General features: G+C 37.4%; 2 protein-coding genes across 3 annotated transcripts in view; one reads left to right on the forward strand and one right to left on the reverse strand.

The window, feature by feature from the left end:
- The first annotated feature begins 1291 nt into the window (after positions 1-1291).
- Positions 1292-14448, forward strand: shisa9b (shisa family member 9b). 2 transcript variants are annotated; one of them, XM_004071596.5, is made up of 4 exons: positions 1292-2064; positions 3243-3349; positions 9757-9897; positions 12048-14448. In XM_004071596.5, exons 1-4 carry the CDS (start codon positions 1550-1552, stop codon positions 12428-12430), a joined length of 1146 nt encoding a protein of 381 aa, XP_004071644.1. In that variant the 5' UTR covers positions 1292-1549; the 3' UTR covers positions 12431-14448. The 2 variants fall into 2 exon arrangements, with proteins under 2 accessions (XP_004071644.1, XP_020560863.1); XM_020705204.3 differs by having other exon boundaries at positions 1298-2064; positions 12051-14448.
- The window catches only part of unkl (unk like zinc finger), a 38519-nt gene continuing 26929 nt past the window's right edge, over positions 3993-15582 (reverse strand). Inside the window, exon 17 of the mRNA XM_078951715.1 lies at positions 3993-4123. Coding sequence (XP_078807841.1) covers positions 4008-4123 — 116 coding nt within the window. The 3' untranslated portion in view covers positions 3993-4007. The remainder of the gene's footprint in view (positions 4124-15582) is intronic.

The following is a 15582-nucleotide window of genomic DNA, read 5'->3' on the forward strand; positions in this document are numbered from 1 at the left end:
GGTTTATTAAAACTCCTGCTTTTTTATTTATTTTTTTAGAAAATTCTCACCAGCATGAGAAAATTGTAAAAAAAAAACAACGCAAACAACACTCCTGAAGCACTTCCTCAAGTATTTGATATTCCAAATACTACATAAACATCAGAAAATGTCTTGTTTTTGCCTTTTGTTTGAGCTCAGAGTTTGAAATTAAAACAGTCACTGAATGCATGGAGTACAGAAAAGGAATCTGCAGTTAAAAAAAAAAACACTGCTTTTGAGTAAACAAATTTTGAAATTTCTAGCCATCATCCTTCGTCTTTTCAAAATGTGCCTTTAGTTTATAGCTTTAGCTCTGAGTTGCATGATGTTAATTTTACATAAAAAAACAGGATTTCTTTCAAAAATTAGCTTCCACAAAGAGCAAACATGAACACTGCGGATTTAACACTTTCCTTGCTTCCTTGACAAAGATTTACATATGCATGAATTATGGAATTTTGCTTAAGAAAGAAATGCAAATGATAAAAATCCTTAACAATCTCTTCATGTATTTAGACACTGATTGTTGTATTATCTATCAGTTTTAAACTAATATTGATTAATGTCCATTCACTTGTTTTATATAACCAGAATAGCAGGAATAGCAGACCCAATCAATAAATACAGTTTGTCTGATTCCATTAAACAGAATAGTTATTTTTTCCCTAAAAATAATTCTAAAAAGGTCAAAAATCTTTTGAAGACGTTAGAACTTAAAATATCTGTGCTCTCCTGACAGCGGTTTGTAAATAAAAGTAGCTTCGTGATTCCATATTAAACAAGAACAGAGAGACTTCTCTGGTGACAGATGGTGTGCTCCTTTCAGTGGTAATAATTTTAGATCAAATGGTTTTTCCAAAAATAAAGGATCCAACATGTTAAGATCCATATTTCTCCTGTCTCCACTGTCTGCCTTTAGGAAATGATGCTTTTTCCCCTGTGGATTGAATAAAGTGTTTTGCACTGTTAATTCTCTGCAGTCTTAAAGCTAAAGCAAAGAAATCTTCAGTGGTTGAGGCAATGCAAATGTTTTATTTACCTGTATGTGACTTGTTATGGTGTTATACCTGGGGGAGGAAAACTCTGGTTTTGGAATTGTTAGAAAGATTTAGATCACAAATTGTGCCTTTGCAGCCTTTAAAAAAAACCACAGCACAATAATAACGGGCTGTAAGGAGTTGTAATTAGAGCTAGTGCAGCCAGCTCTCTCCTTCCTCTCTCTCATCTGATGTTTGGCTTGTTTCGCCCTCCCTCTCCGTCTATTTTCTGCACCGAGCCCTGGAGTGAAGCTTCCTCAGACGCGTCTGAATGACACCCCCCTCCTTTCAGTGATGCTCTTTTTTCTTCAGCCGATGGTTGAGAGTTGAAATTATTCCCCAAATGACCTGAAACCGAGAAAGGTGCGCGGTGGCGCGCAGCTTTTACGCATGGAATTTGGAGTTCTAATTTACGCACCAAACTACCTCAGTCCTTCGTGACGTGCTGTCGGAATATATGAATTATTTTCAGGGAGAAAAACTCAGCAAAAATGCGGGGAACTGAACTGCTGCTTGGCTACTTTTTGGTGAAAGTTATGGTTTGTGACGCGCAGGGGGAGCCGGATCGAACCGTCGATGACTTCATAATAATGACCGGGTTCAACGAATCCATGGTGACGGATGGGGAGAGTCTGGTCACGGAGAGCCCTCACACCGAGGAAAAGTGCCAGGGCTACTACGACGTGATGGGTCAGTGGGACCCGCCATTCGTGTGTAGAACCGGCAGCTACCTGTACTGCTGCGGCACCTGTGGCTTCAGGTTCTGCTGCGAGTACAAAAGCTCGCGCCTGGACCAAACCACCTGTATGAACTACGGCACTCCCCCGTGGATGATGACCGGCAGACCCCCCTCAAAAGTGGATGTGGCGCTGGAGTCTGCAAAGGATAAAACCAGCCTGATTGTGTATATCATATGCGGGATCGTGGCCATCGTGGCGCTGATCGGGATTTTCACCAAGCTTGGTCTGGAAAAGACGCACCGTCCGCACAGAGAGAACATGTCAAGGTGGGTGTTGGACTTCACGGGCCTAACAAGGGGGGGGGGGGCAACAAAACTTTATTAACATAAAAAGAAGTTATTGAAAGACATAAATATATATGCTTGTATATGGTTTTTTTAATTACAGAACTTGATCATGTCACAATTGGTATTTATTATTTATTTGCAAATATTTTTTTTTTTTTTGCCTAAAGGGTTGACTCACACAAAACTCAACCTTCAAGCGTTGTGATAGCTTCAAATGACAATTAGCTCTCAAACATGTCAATTGACAGAGAAATTATTCATGATTCCAGTTCAGCTATACTCAAGCAATAGGCTGCTCTGTTTAAGGGGCCACTTGGAAAAGGGCAGGATGATGTTTGCTCTTCTTTTTCTTTTATTTTCTGATTCTAAAGCTGGTCTTTGTAAACCAAAATAATCGTTGACTCCATGAGTTCACAGCTGCAGCAAGACCTTTGATGACCTTAAACACACACAAAAAAGCAATGCTGAGTAAATTAAAGGTGCCATAAAAAATATAAGTTTAGTTTGTTGACACTCAAAATTGTTGAAGAATTACAAATCAAATCTGTTTAAAGTGTTTATTTCCCTGTAATGAAAGATTGAATAAGAAGTACATTAATTTCAGAATACATGGGATTAAAGGCTAAGATTTTAAGATGTTTTTACACTAAAGACCCTTATAAAGAAGCAAAGCAATTTGATCACAGCAAATACTCAGCTTGGGAGGGATGATCAAACATTGGCCTCTTCCTCACTTGTGAACTGAGCGGTTGTGCCATAAATGTTGGTGTCAGGAGGCTGAGTGGGTGTGGGGAGGATGCATGTTCTCCTGCCATTTAGGGACCAGACAGGCCTTTTGACAATTTGGGTTTTTTAAATATTTCTAGTCAGGGCTGGGAATAAATTCAGCTCAAAATGAAAAATTAGTTATTATTATCAACTTTAATGGCTAAATGGTTTGACTACGACTAAATAAATGTTGATAGTCAGGTTTGTGTGAGTTTGTCACATGTGCTGGTGTTACAATTTGTTACAGCAACAAGGAACTGACCAAAGCCGCTGAGTTTTATGGTTATATTAAACGTTTTAAATGTTCTTTTTTTTAGTGGTGATGAACACAAAATAGACACGGTAGAATTTACTTAAATGGAACCTCTGATTGTTTTTGTTTTTTTCAGAGCACTTGCACACGTAATCCGACATCCTGCCTCGGAGCATGCAGACATCCTCGGACTTAATCAACACTATGAGAACATCCAAGCTGAGTTATCGTTAACCAGTTTCTGTAAGTAAATCTTTTCGTTTTAACCTATAAGAACCCAGACTCATTTTTCCTTAAAACTAAATTTGTGTGGGACATACCACAGACCAAGGGGACTACAGAACAATTTTTTTTTCTATTACATAGATGTCACCATGGGTTTTGATAGGTTGAATTAGAACCTTTTACTTTTAGCATTTTTGCCACATTATGGAGCAGTTTCTTTGTTTTTTTCAGTCATTTATTCTAAAGAGAAACACAAATATGTGGTTTGATGGAAATTGCATTTCAATGTCTACAGGCTATTTTCAGGCTTAAATCAATGTTGGCAACAGCCTTTTTTCAAATGCTCTCAGACTTAATTCTGATTATAAAAACCCTTTTTGTGAACAGAAAGATGTTTATACTCAAGAAATTTTTTTTAGAATAAGTGTATATCCTCAGAGCTCTTATTTTGCAAAAGTTCGTCTGTCTGCAGTTAGTGTTATGGTTCTCCAGGTACACTTAGTGAACATATTTTTGCAAGCTCCTTCTTTGTCCTCATGTCTGTATAAAATGGTAACATAAATTGATTTTGAAAATAGAACATACCGGTAGCTGCTTTTACTCCTTGGACAACATTTCCCACTCATGTAAACTACGACCATGGAATACCAAGGCCAAAAGAGCTGCATATTTTATGTCAGGGTTTGTGACCTTGATCTTGGAAGTGCAGCAGGACACAGATGTGTGGGAAGGATTGGGTTTCATTGAGTTGGAGCAGCGCAATGGTGGCGGCTGTCTTCTTGACTGCCATCCCTGAAAGGTTAAAAAAGGCGTCTAAATATCTTTGTTGCTTCATATCAATCTGTCATGATGTAGTGGCATGCCATGTCTCTGTAATAACCACTACACACTGCAGAGGGTTCAAAGCACTCAAGGCTCATCTTTGTTTCTCAGCTGTTGGCTGTCAGAGTCTAACAGTCTGCTTCTTTTGTATTTTTCTCTTTCATTTTCATTCCCACTAAAAGTTATTTTCTCTTGGACCAAAATATGGAATATTTTTAATGGCATCCACACATTTTGCATTTTCACAGATGATTTTCACAGAGGGCTTGACATGAGGCAAGTCATGTGTTTCAATTGCTAAAAAAAAAGGCGTGAAAAAAGTAAAATTAGTAAAAGTTGGATAAACTGTTAAAATAGGAACTATGGGGGAAAAAAGTTGCAAATTAGGTTTGGTTTTCTCAGTTTGCCTCTGTTTGTTTCAGTGATATTTAAAATTAACGTAATTCACATTTTTTTCTACATACGTTTTGAGAACAGTGACCAGAAAGGGCAGTTTTCATGATGGTGTTTGGCTAAAAACCAATATTGTTGGTATTTTACCTTTAATTCACTAATAGTTCCAGCTTCTATGTTAAATGACTTGATGCTTTTTTTTTAGCTTGTCAAAAGGCATCTTAATTTACACCTACAGGAAAATTTAAACTGTACATATTTATATATGCTATATATGAATTTAGTTTGCTGCACATCAAGCTGTCTCATACGATGGCCCTGAAGTGCAAATTCCACCAACAAACCACTAATCACGAAAACATTGCAATGTTCACAATGGAAAAAAAAAATGGTAAAAAAAAAATAACACTACATTTTAGAAATCAAAACAAAATTCCAGACACCCAAACACAATTCCAAAAAAATTAGCCAAAACAAAAACGAAATGTTTCGTAAAGCAAAAGTAAATGCCAGAAATCAAAATGAAATGTTAACACGTTTGTTAACACGCCTCTGGAAAATGGTGATTATTCTGTCAGAGTCAGAACCCATACATGATGGTCCTGAAACCTTGTTTAAAAAAAAGCTTTGGTGCAGATTTCACACAAAAGTATTATTAATAGAAAATAGAAAAAAAATCATTCTCATTATATATGGAGACATTGCTCCTATTTGCTTTGATTCTATGTTTTTCACAGCATCAAACTGTGTAACAGGCATGGTTTTGGTGACATTCGCAGTTTTTAGAGCTCCTACGGGACTCCTAGCCTTTGGTCTAATGACACTGTCATTACAATTTTTGAAATGAGAAAAAAAGGAAAATCAAACATTTTTACAGAGAACAAGTCAGGTTGAGGCGGACAATTCAGTTTAGCAAAAATAATATTTTGTTGAACAAAACAGGTCTTTTTTTCAGACAAAAGGCTCAAAATAGTAAAATCCTGAAATGGGAACCACAGAGAAATAAACCAATTGGTGTGAAGTGATGTTTTTGTCCCACCAGACAAGAACATCCTGGACTTCAGGTACAACTCCACAAACAGTGTGATTGCTGATAAACAGCAACTATGACTGGATAAGATTTTACAGTCAACTTAAATAAGATCACTCTCATGGAGGGCCTGTGTTCGTGGCCTACTTACTGTGAAATGGAAACAGGTCAATAAGCTTAAAAAAATGACCAGAAATTGAACACAGATAGATTTGATGCTTGTCTTTAATATATAGGGACCCAGCAGCTGCTGTTCAACAGGCAGCATCCTTGCTCCTCCATCGACCGACACCAACTTGAATCAACAGCTGATTTTAGACTCCTATCAGCCTTGAGAGGTTTTCGGTTTTCCTATAAGAAACTAATATGATGGCACCTAATCAAATCACATCTGTTTCTAGTGAACCTTTGACCAGTTGACCAGATAGTGAAGATGAAACTCCAACATTTAAATGGTTTTGCCTCAACAATAATGTTTTTAATTTCAACAGCTTGAATTTATGTAAATATTTTTGATTAAAACCCAGAAAGAGAATGAAACGGTTGGGTGAGAAAGGTGGATAATACCATCATTGGACTTAGGGCTGAAACAACTTTCCCACGAACTTCCTGGTCATTCATCCTAAATAAGGGGCTAATTCAACCAAGACTACTCCTCAGTTGATTGGATCATCATCTCTTGCTAGGGGACTGCTCCTTTCTCCATACATGAAGCTGACCAGGTGGACCAGTGGGTCCTGCCCAGCCAGGCAAGACACTCTAGGCTACCATGTTGCATGCTCTTAGCACCATGAGATGCTGGGCCCATTTGATGTTCTCAATGGTTCTGAGAGCTCTCCAAGTAAATCCATCTATTTTTGCTGCCAAGGTCTTGTTTAGAGGCCACGTCTATGAGCCATACAGCAGGATGAAGAGTACTGGCAAGTTGTAAACCCGAAGCTTACAGGAGATTGTTTGATGCCGCCAGAGTGGTTGTTTCCAGAGAGACTGCAAGACTGATCCTGCCAAATCTTTTCTACAAAGGATCACTGGCTTTAGGTCACTGTGGAGCCCAAATACACAAAGATTTTGATGGTTTCAATGGTATAATTACCGAGTCGGAGGGATGAGGGGTGAGTGTAAAAGATGGATAATCACTTTTCTCGAAAAAAAAAGTTCAATTTTGAACATTTATAAAGCGCGATTAATATTTATCAACCTTACAACCAAGGTTGTCTCAAAATACTTTACAAAGAGCAAACAAAATCCTACAAAACATTTTTAAAAATGTGCACAAAATCGTCCTCAAGTTACATCACATAAATTGATTTGCTCATCTAATTTTCTTTAAACTAAGCAACATGGAACATCTGTTCCCTCTGACGTGTCAATAGGCTGGGGCCCATCTATTTGCTGTGCACCCTTCAATTTACCAGATGTCTACTTTGGGATTAGTTCAGTGGCACAAAGAGCAGCCATGATTTTCCAGCTGGGTCACCAAAAAAGCCTTTAGGGGGTGTAACACTATCAAGCCACAAAACGCTCTTTTTTTTTTTTGCAAGACACGGTAATTCATTCTGAGGGAATTAAGAGTCAAACAAACATACAAGCAGATGATTATTGCTCCCATTAAAGCATATTTTGTCAAAATTGTACACTTTGAATTTGTTTTAAGGAAGACAAAATCTAAAAACAACAACCATATTTGACTAAGTCTGGTTGTGGGGTTGTGATAACCCCCAATAATGCCTCTAGTAAGGGCCCATATCTGATCATCTTCATCATAACTCTATGACACTGTTGGAGCACCATCAAACCGCAGACTTCTTCTGCCCAGGCCACTGAGCTTCCAGGCCACTGAGCTTCTGATTTGGTGAAACAGGTGCATGTTTTTAATTTCATGCAGCAACACGAATCGAAAGAATAAAAAAAAAAACTTGCCAGTTTGTGGACGTGCCTGCTACAATAACTTAACTACTTAAGCCAAATACATATCAAATGTACGGTGGCCCTGAAGTGCAAATCACACACCAACAAATCTCTCAATAAAAAAACATAGTAAAGATCATAGTAGCAATTAAGAAAGCGAAAAAGAATAATAATAATAAACAAGATTTAAAAAAAAAAAATTAAAAAAAATCCAGAAACCAAAACACAATTACGAAAAAAAAGAAACAAAATAAAAATCACACATTTTGGAAACCAAAAGAAACACAATGGAAAACCAGACAAAGTTGGGACTATGAATGGGATGTCGCTGATTGGATGACGTTATTCTTCTATCGCATCTATTGCACAATGTCCGCATACTAATAAAAGTTTAAGGATTAGTATGGAGCATATCCAGTATTACTTTGTACCAAATAACTTTAGGTTGAAATGATGAGCAAAGGTCATCGTTCAATCAGCGATGTCCCACAGTACTTTCCTTTTCTGGTTTTTTCTTTTGTTGCATTTTTTTAACATTTCATTTTCCTTTTTCTGGAAGTTAATTATGTTTTCTAAAATGCTTCAGATGAAATGTTCTGGAATGTTTTTTTTTTAATTGTGTTTAAGTTTCCAGTATTTTGCTTAGATTTCTAAAATGTAATGTTATTTTTAAATTTTTATTTTTTTTATTTTTTAATTGTCATTCTGATTTTTAATACGTTTTTTCTATTGAGTGATTGCACTTCCGGGCTACCGTACAAATGTGATTTTAGTGTCACAATCAGAAGATTTCAGTCCTTCTCAAACTAAGCTAAACTAAGCTAAACAATCAAAAAACCTAAAAAATAGTTTCTTTTTGGGGTTCAATTGTTTTTGGGGGAGCTTATCAGAAGGCCTTTACATGGTCCTCACCTTTTAGACATTGCTGCAGCCAAAGCAGAAAATCCTCACCACATTTACCTTAAGGAATGATTTTTTTTTTTTTTGTAATATGGAAAGGTGGAAAACTTATTGTAGGGCAAAGAAAAGTATTTTTTATTCAGCCGACAATTGTGCAAATTCTCCCATTTGAAAAGATGAGAGAGGCCTGTAATTCTTATCATAGGTATACCTCAACTATGAGAGACAAAATGAAAAAAACAAATCCAGAAAATCACATGATTTTGAAAGAGTTTATTTGTAAATTATGGTGGAAAATAACTATTTGGTCAATAACAAAAGTTTAACACAATACTTTGCTATATACCATTTGTTAGCAATAACAAATGTCAAATGTTTTCTGTAAGTCTTCACGAGGTTTTTCACAAACTATTGCTAGTATTTTGGCCCATTCCTCCATTCAGATCTCCTCTAGAGCAGTGATGTTTTGGGGCTGTATCTGGGCAACATGAACTTTCTACTCCCTTTCATCTGACCATAGGACATTCTCCCAATCCTCTTCTGGATCATTCAAATGCTCTCTAGCAAACTTTAGACGGACCTGCACATGTACTGGCTTTAGCAGGGGGACACGTCTGGCACTGCAGGATCTGAGTCCCTGGTGGTGTAGTGTGTTACTGATGGTAGCCTTTGTTACCTTGGTCCCAGCTCTCTGCAGGTCATTCACTAGGTCCCCCTGTGTGGTTCTGAGATTTTTGCTCACTGTTCTTGTGATCACTTTGACCCCGCTGGGTGTGATCTTGCTGGGAGCCCCAGATGGAGGGAGATTGTCAGTGGTCTTGTATGTCTTCCATTTCCTAATAATTGCTTCCACAGTTGATTTCTTCACACAAAGCTGCTTACCTATAGCAGATTCAGTCTTCCCAGCCTGGTGCAGGTCAGCAATTGTGTTTCTGGGGTCCTTAGACAGCTCTTTGGTCTTGGCCATAGTGGAGTTTGGAGTGTGACCGTTTGATGTTTTTTCAGGTGTATTTTATATAGATAACGAGTTCAAACAGGTGCCATTAATACAGGTAACGAGTAGAGGACAGAGGATCCTCTTACAGAAGAAGTTACAGGTCTGTGAGAGCCAGAAATCTTGCTTGTTTGTAGGTGAGCAAATACCTATTTTCCATCATAATTTGAAAATAAATTCTTTAAAAATCAGACAGTGTGATTTTCTGGAATTTTTTTCTCTCTCATTTTGTCTCTTATAGTTGGTTTATCTATGATGAAAATTACAGGCCTCTCTCAAGTGGGAGAACTTACACAATTGGTGGCTGACTAAATACTTTTTTGCTCTACTTGTTTTAAATATGATGTATTTCTTATTTGTGTTCCTTTTTTTTTTTAGACAGTAACCAGATGAACAACGTGGCTCAATCACCAACTTTGATAAGTCAGCCATATCCAGCAGTGGGACAGATCACCAGCCCATATGAGCAACAGACGCCCCTTAAAGACCTCAACAAGTACACCACCCTCAAGACTGTAGGTGAGCAGCTGTTCATCCGGAGGTATCTGAATAAAGCAAAAGAAACTGTTCAAATTCACAATATTTATTGAATAAAGATACATTTTTCATGAGGAAACTGTGTTTATGAGAAGTTGAAATTACATTTTTGCTCTGGAAGCCAAAAATGTTGTTTCTGTGTAAAAATACTTTAAAATATTCAGCCAGTATAGGAGCTAATAGTGAAGTCAGCCTTTTTTTTTTCTTGAAACACGGTTTACTTGAAACTCCATCAAGCTTTTGCCTTGCAGACTTAATCCCTTTATGCCATCAGGAGAGCAAAAATTAATTATAGAAGCAAGCCTAATTTGTTATTCTCCCTTTTCTAATTTAAAAATATAAGCCTGCACCCAAAAAACATGTTTTAAAAAGAACAAGTGCCATATAAGAATTGAACATCACAGTACTAAATTATTTCTGTCGCCCTTTTGGCGTTGTCGTTAACGGGACAAAAATAAATGCTTGCGCTGTCAGAGAATGTGTAAAAAAATGCTTTATCTAACTATTTATGATGTATAGTAACAGGCTGTGATCAGTCAGAATGAGTCCTTAAGGGATTTCTGCAGATATTAAAATAACTGTGACAGCCAGCGATGACAGTTAAAGTCAACTGAAAAAAAACAACAAAACGCCGTCCTATGTCCTTTTCAGATTTGATGCATCTGAATGCAATACTAGGGAATTAATATTCAAAAAAACGTATTATTAAAAGTTGCAAAATGTGTTTATTTAGCTGTTTTCATCAGTTTTATCTGAATCTCTTTGCTGTATTTTGACAAAGTGGTCTGGAACAGATAAACGTCATCACAATGTTCATTTTTATCGCATCAAGTCTAGAGGTCTGTGGCTCACTCAAACAGCACAGCTAATTTTCTGAAGGACCATCAAGCAAAGTGTTCTTTAGGGAAAATGTAGATGGAGTAAATCTTATTAGTAGACATCTGGGACAATGTGCAATTAGGAGCAATCCAAATACTAATAAGTGAGGTCATGGAAATTAGAGATACAATCAAAAATGAGGATAAAACTGCAAAGGCTGACGTGCATTAAGAGTTTAAGGTGCAAAACTATGTTAATATTTGAAAAAGAAAATATAAAAGAAGGCCAGGAAATGTCAGGAAGTGATGGTAAAACCCACAATCCAAGAGACCAGGCTTGATGGGATAAACTTCAACATTTAATAAATAAACAAGACAAAAACCATGGGGGGAAACAAAAAGGTGACGGCGCAAATGATCTGACATGGAAGAACTCAAATATACTTTAATACACTGAGAGTAATTACAGAAATGAAGACAGCTGTGGATTGTCATTAACCTCAACCTGGTGTGACTGACTGAACAGAACATGACCAGAACCAAGAAACATAACTGACAAAATCAAATCCAGGAGCACAATCCTCACAAAAAGAAAAAAGCAAATAATGTGCACCCCAAATCATTTTACACCAAACAGTCTTAGCAAAAAGACTCAGCCTGTTCAGTTTGGTTCAAACTATATTTAAAATTAACAGACGTTGCAGAATAATAAAAAAAAATGACAATAAAATAGTTGTTAAAAACAGAAGGTATCTTGAATTTTTGTTTTATTATCTTTTTTTTAAATTTGCTTTTACTCAGGTGACCATTTGAATACCTTTTTACTTCTTTTAGAGCATATTTTGAAATAATGCTTCTCTGAGTGTTCTTTTCTTTACATAAACTGAAAAAATAGTTTTTTCTTGCAATATTTATCTTACTAAACTTTTGTATTTGTTTTTTATGCATACATTATCCACATTACTAATCTTAATAACAGCAAGTTATTCATGTTTCAGTCTTGTAATTTTTTTTTATAACGTGAAACTGTTTGTTACATTTATTGGATTCTTGCTCTAAATAAATATATAAACTAAAAATAGACTTTTTTATAAATTATCCCAAATTATCTACGCATGATATAAATTTTACATTAAAAATGTCAAAAAGTTTTGAAAATAAATAGCCTAATAATAAATAAGAGTAATAATATCAGTTTGAAATACAAGTATTGCAATTGACATTTTTGAGTACGTGCAAATGGCATATTTTATAATAATTAAAAAGTATTTTAGAAGGCTGGAACTTCTAAAATGCTTAATTTTGTTGTGTTAGCAGAGAAAGCGGGAGAAGGCTACCAAAGCAGCCGGCAGCAACCATTTGAGATGACGACCACGAGCAGCCTTCCAATGGAGGAGGTGGATATGGAGCCAGAGCTGACTAACCCCTACAGCCCACCCAGACAGAAGTCTATGAAACAGGATGGACAGAACAGCAGGGGCCCCCGGAGCTACAGCACCCAGTCTCTGTACTACAGCTCCATCTCGGCAGCAAGCCCAGGAGCGCTGAGACCATGGCAGAGCAAAGACACACTGGGCCACCGACAGAGTTACGGCCCCAAAAATCTCAGTACAATTGAAAAAGAGTTGCACAACTCCCGCTACATGCCTCCACAACCATACTTTGTGACCAACAGCAAGACAGAAGTGACAGTATGAGGAAGTGCACCACATGAGTTTGCATTAAAAGACATGAACTGGTGGCTTTGTGTTGCAGAACAAGAAACACAAACAAAGGTCTGGGTGGTTTCTACGAGGAATCGGTAAACATTTAAAGCCTTAGTCATATGCATCTATCTGTATGAGTGATGCAGGTTTTTAGGTTGTCCAGGTCCTTGGAGGGTGATAGAGAGTAGCAGCTGCCTCTTAAAGACCCACTCCGATCATCATGACGATGCAGTTTTTTTCTTTTTCCAAATCGAAAACCTGCGTTAGTTTTTGGGACACATTTTCTGCAGAGCGGCAGTAGTTGATTAAAAATTTGTCTCTGAGTTGTGGCCAGAACTTCTGGTGTGGAGTAAGCCTGCCGTCACTTACCATCATCCATCTGTTTACACGCTCTCCCACTAGCTTATAGCCCCTCACACCCCCAACATAACATTACCGGTGCAACAAAAATGGCGAGCAATATAGAAGCTATCCAGACGTACAGTTTTGAACCAGATGCCAGTTCGGACAAGGTAAACAAAGACACACATTGATTTGTTTCTCTGATACATCAGAATGGAGCGGAGCAGAGAGCTTGTGGCCTAACGAATGTAGTTTCAACATCACACAAGCTTTTCCAGACAACATTTTTGAATAAAGAACCACTCAGAAAAGCTATTTTAAGCTTATGCCCCAAAAATATGTTAAAAATTTTTTTTCCTTGGAGTGAGTCTTTAAAGGTGTGTCTTTCAGTTTCCTTGTGGATCATACAGGCACCTCAAGAGGTCGAATGAAAACTTGTGGTAAGTGTATTGTGAAGCATTTTAATGTAAATTGCACAATTGATCCCGCACAAATGCCACATGCACTGGGTGAGGACTTGATACGCAAGTGCCCATAGGACGCCAACACAAACCACACTAATGTCCTCATTTTTAACAATCAGGCTGCCCTGCAAGAAGCACGCACTTATTACTTGAAAGGCACTAACGAGCTCCTTGTTCAATGTGCAGGACTTGGTTGGATTAAAAATAATGAGTCAATAATGTTTCTTACAGACATGCCTGTACAGACACGCCTGTACGCCGTCTCACCTACTTCCCCATTGCTTTTCAGTAGCATGTTGTCTTTTTTCGCTGTGACCAGTTGCTCACAGCATGCTTGTAGAAAAAATGTGCATGAACATTTTCCCCCTACTGGCTGTCCAAACGGTTAACGACCTTGCTATTTTGCATGGGTCACCTGCACGCCCTGTACTGGTTTGCCCCTTTTTTTGCTTGCAGACAGCTTGTATCCACCCATAAGGGCAGTGGTGACTAAGGCTTTAGATGACATTCAAATGTCAAGAGTAACTAAAACTATGTCAATACTCAAGTTTTGAGATGACAGTTTGGAAGATTTTCTGTTTAATGTAATCCACAAACTAACAAACCACAGTGTTGAAATGTTACACAAGATGTCACACAATTATCACTATGGATCAAAGGAGTTATGCAATCCATGCCTGCTCTGTAATTTCTGCTGGCACTTGTAACTGAAAGCAGATATTAATTGTCAAAGTTGCCTGTGTTTCATTCCATATTATTAAAATGTCAGATTATGTTAAAAAAATGCCAGAAAACATTCATATACTAAAGACTAATATTGACTCCACTCATACACCAGTTGTTGTGTTAAGTGAAATGTCAGAAGTTGGAAATTGTACAAATGTTTATTAAAGTAGAACTTAATTCTCATAATTTCAATTGTAGATCAACAAAAACTAAAATGTCAATTATAAAATAATGTCCATTTAAAAATATGAATGTAATGCCAATTTTTAGGGATATTATGCTCTGTTTCCAAAGAAAATGTTTGATTTCTGATAGGAATAAGTGATAACTAATAGACACTACACATAACCAGATGTTCAATAGCTGAGTGATAATATTGTGTTGTGTTGGTGCAATGGTGCCTTTATTCACATGTAATTGTCAAGGCATTCATCTATAATGCAGCCTGCAATAAAACACATCACCAATTACTGCAGACACCTGTATAACTTCTGAATATCTAAGTTAAAAAGTGCTCACTCACAATAATTGTTATAAATGATGACAGTTGACTATTGTTTATCTGTTGAAGCTTTATAAGTGTTGCCTAATGCCCGGTTTATACTTCAGAGCGATCGGCCATCACATCATATTGTGTCCCCATCGCATTTGTGCGGTTTAGTTCATGCTAAGGTTGACCGGTGTCGCTTGCGACTGTCCGCGATAACTGCAACGAACTTCTAAGTGGCGCTTATAATGTTGATGCAGGGTTCCAGTGGTTTGATATATACATATATATATGTATATATATGTGTGTGTATATATATATAAATTTCTGTCTTGTTCCGTCTTATTAAAGTCATAATGGGAAACACCTCCGAAGGTGGTAGAAAAGCAGATCAAAGATCCTGTGGGACTTCCAGATCCAGACCGATAGGATGGTAATGGCGAACCAACCAGACATTGTAGTGGTGGATAAAGAACAGATGAAAGCCATTGTGATGGATGTGGCAGTGCCAAGCAATGGGAACATCAGGAAGAAGGAACATGAGAAACTGGAGAAATACCAGGGACTCAGAGAAGAACTGGAGAAAGCATGGAAAGTGAACGTGACAGTGATGCCTGTGGTAATTGGAGCACTCGGGGCAGTAACCCAAAAGCTGGAGGAGTGGCTACAACAGATCCCTGGAAAGACCTCAGCTTCTCAGTCCAGAAAAGCGCAGTGCTAGGAACAACAGAGAAACTGCACAGGACCCTCAAGCTCCCAGGCCTCTGGTAGAGGACCCGAGCTTGGAGGAGAAACCACCCGTGGAAGGGTTAGAGGGGCGTTGTTTTTATATAAATGTATATATATATATATATATATACATACATACATATATACATATATATAACTCAAGGCATCTTTGAGTTATCTCCAGCTGGTTTAAGCATCTATTTTAAATATAAAGCTTGTTTATTTCGTCCTGAAGATTCTTAATAAAAAGTAAGACAAAGTAAGTAGTTCATCATTTTCTTTTATATTATAAAAGCTTCAAGCTTCAAGATACTAAATGACTTTGCTTTAAAAAGAAGTTATATTTGAAATGATTTGGCACCTGCTCTATATCTTGATCAAAAATAGATAAAGTT

Source organism: Oryzias latipes, chromosome 8 (genome assembly GCF_053564925.1).
Source record: "Oryzias latipes strain Hd-rR chromosome 8, Olatipes_Hd-rR_3.1".
In the NCBI taxonomy this organism is placed as follows: Eukaryota; Metazoa; Chordata; class Actinopteri; order Beloniformes; family Adrianichthyidae; genus Oryzias; species Oryzias latipes.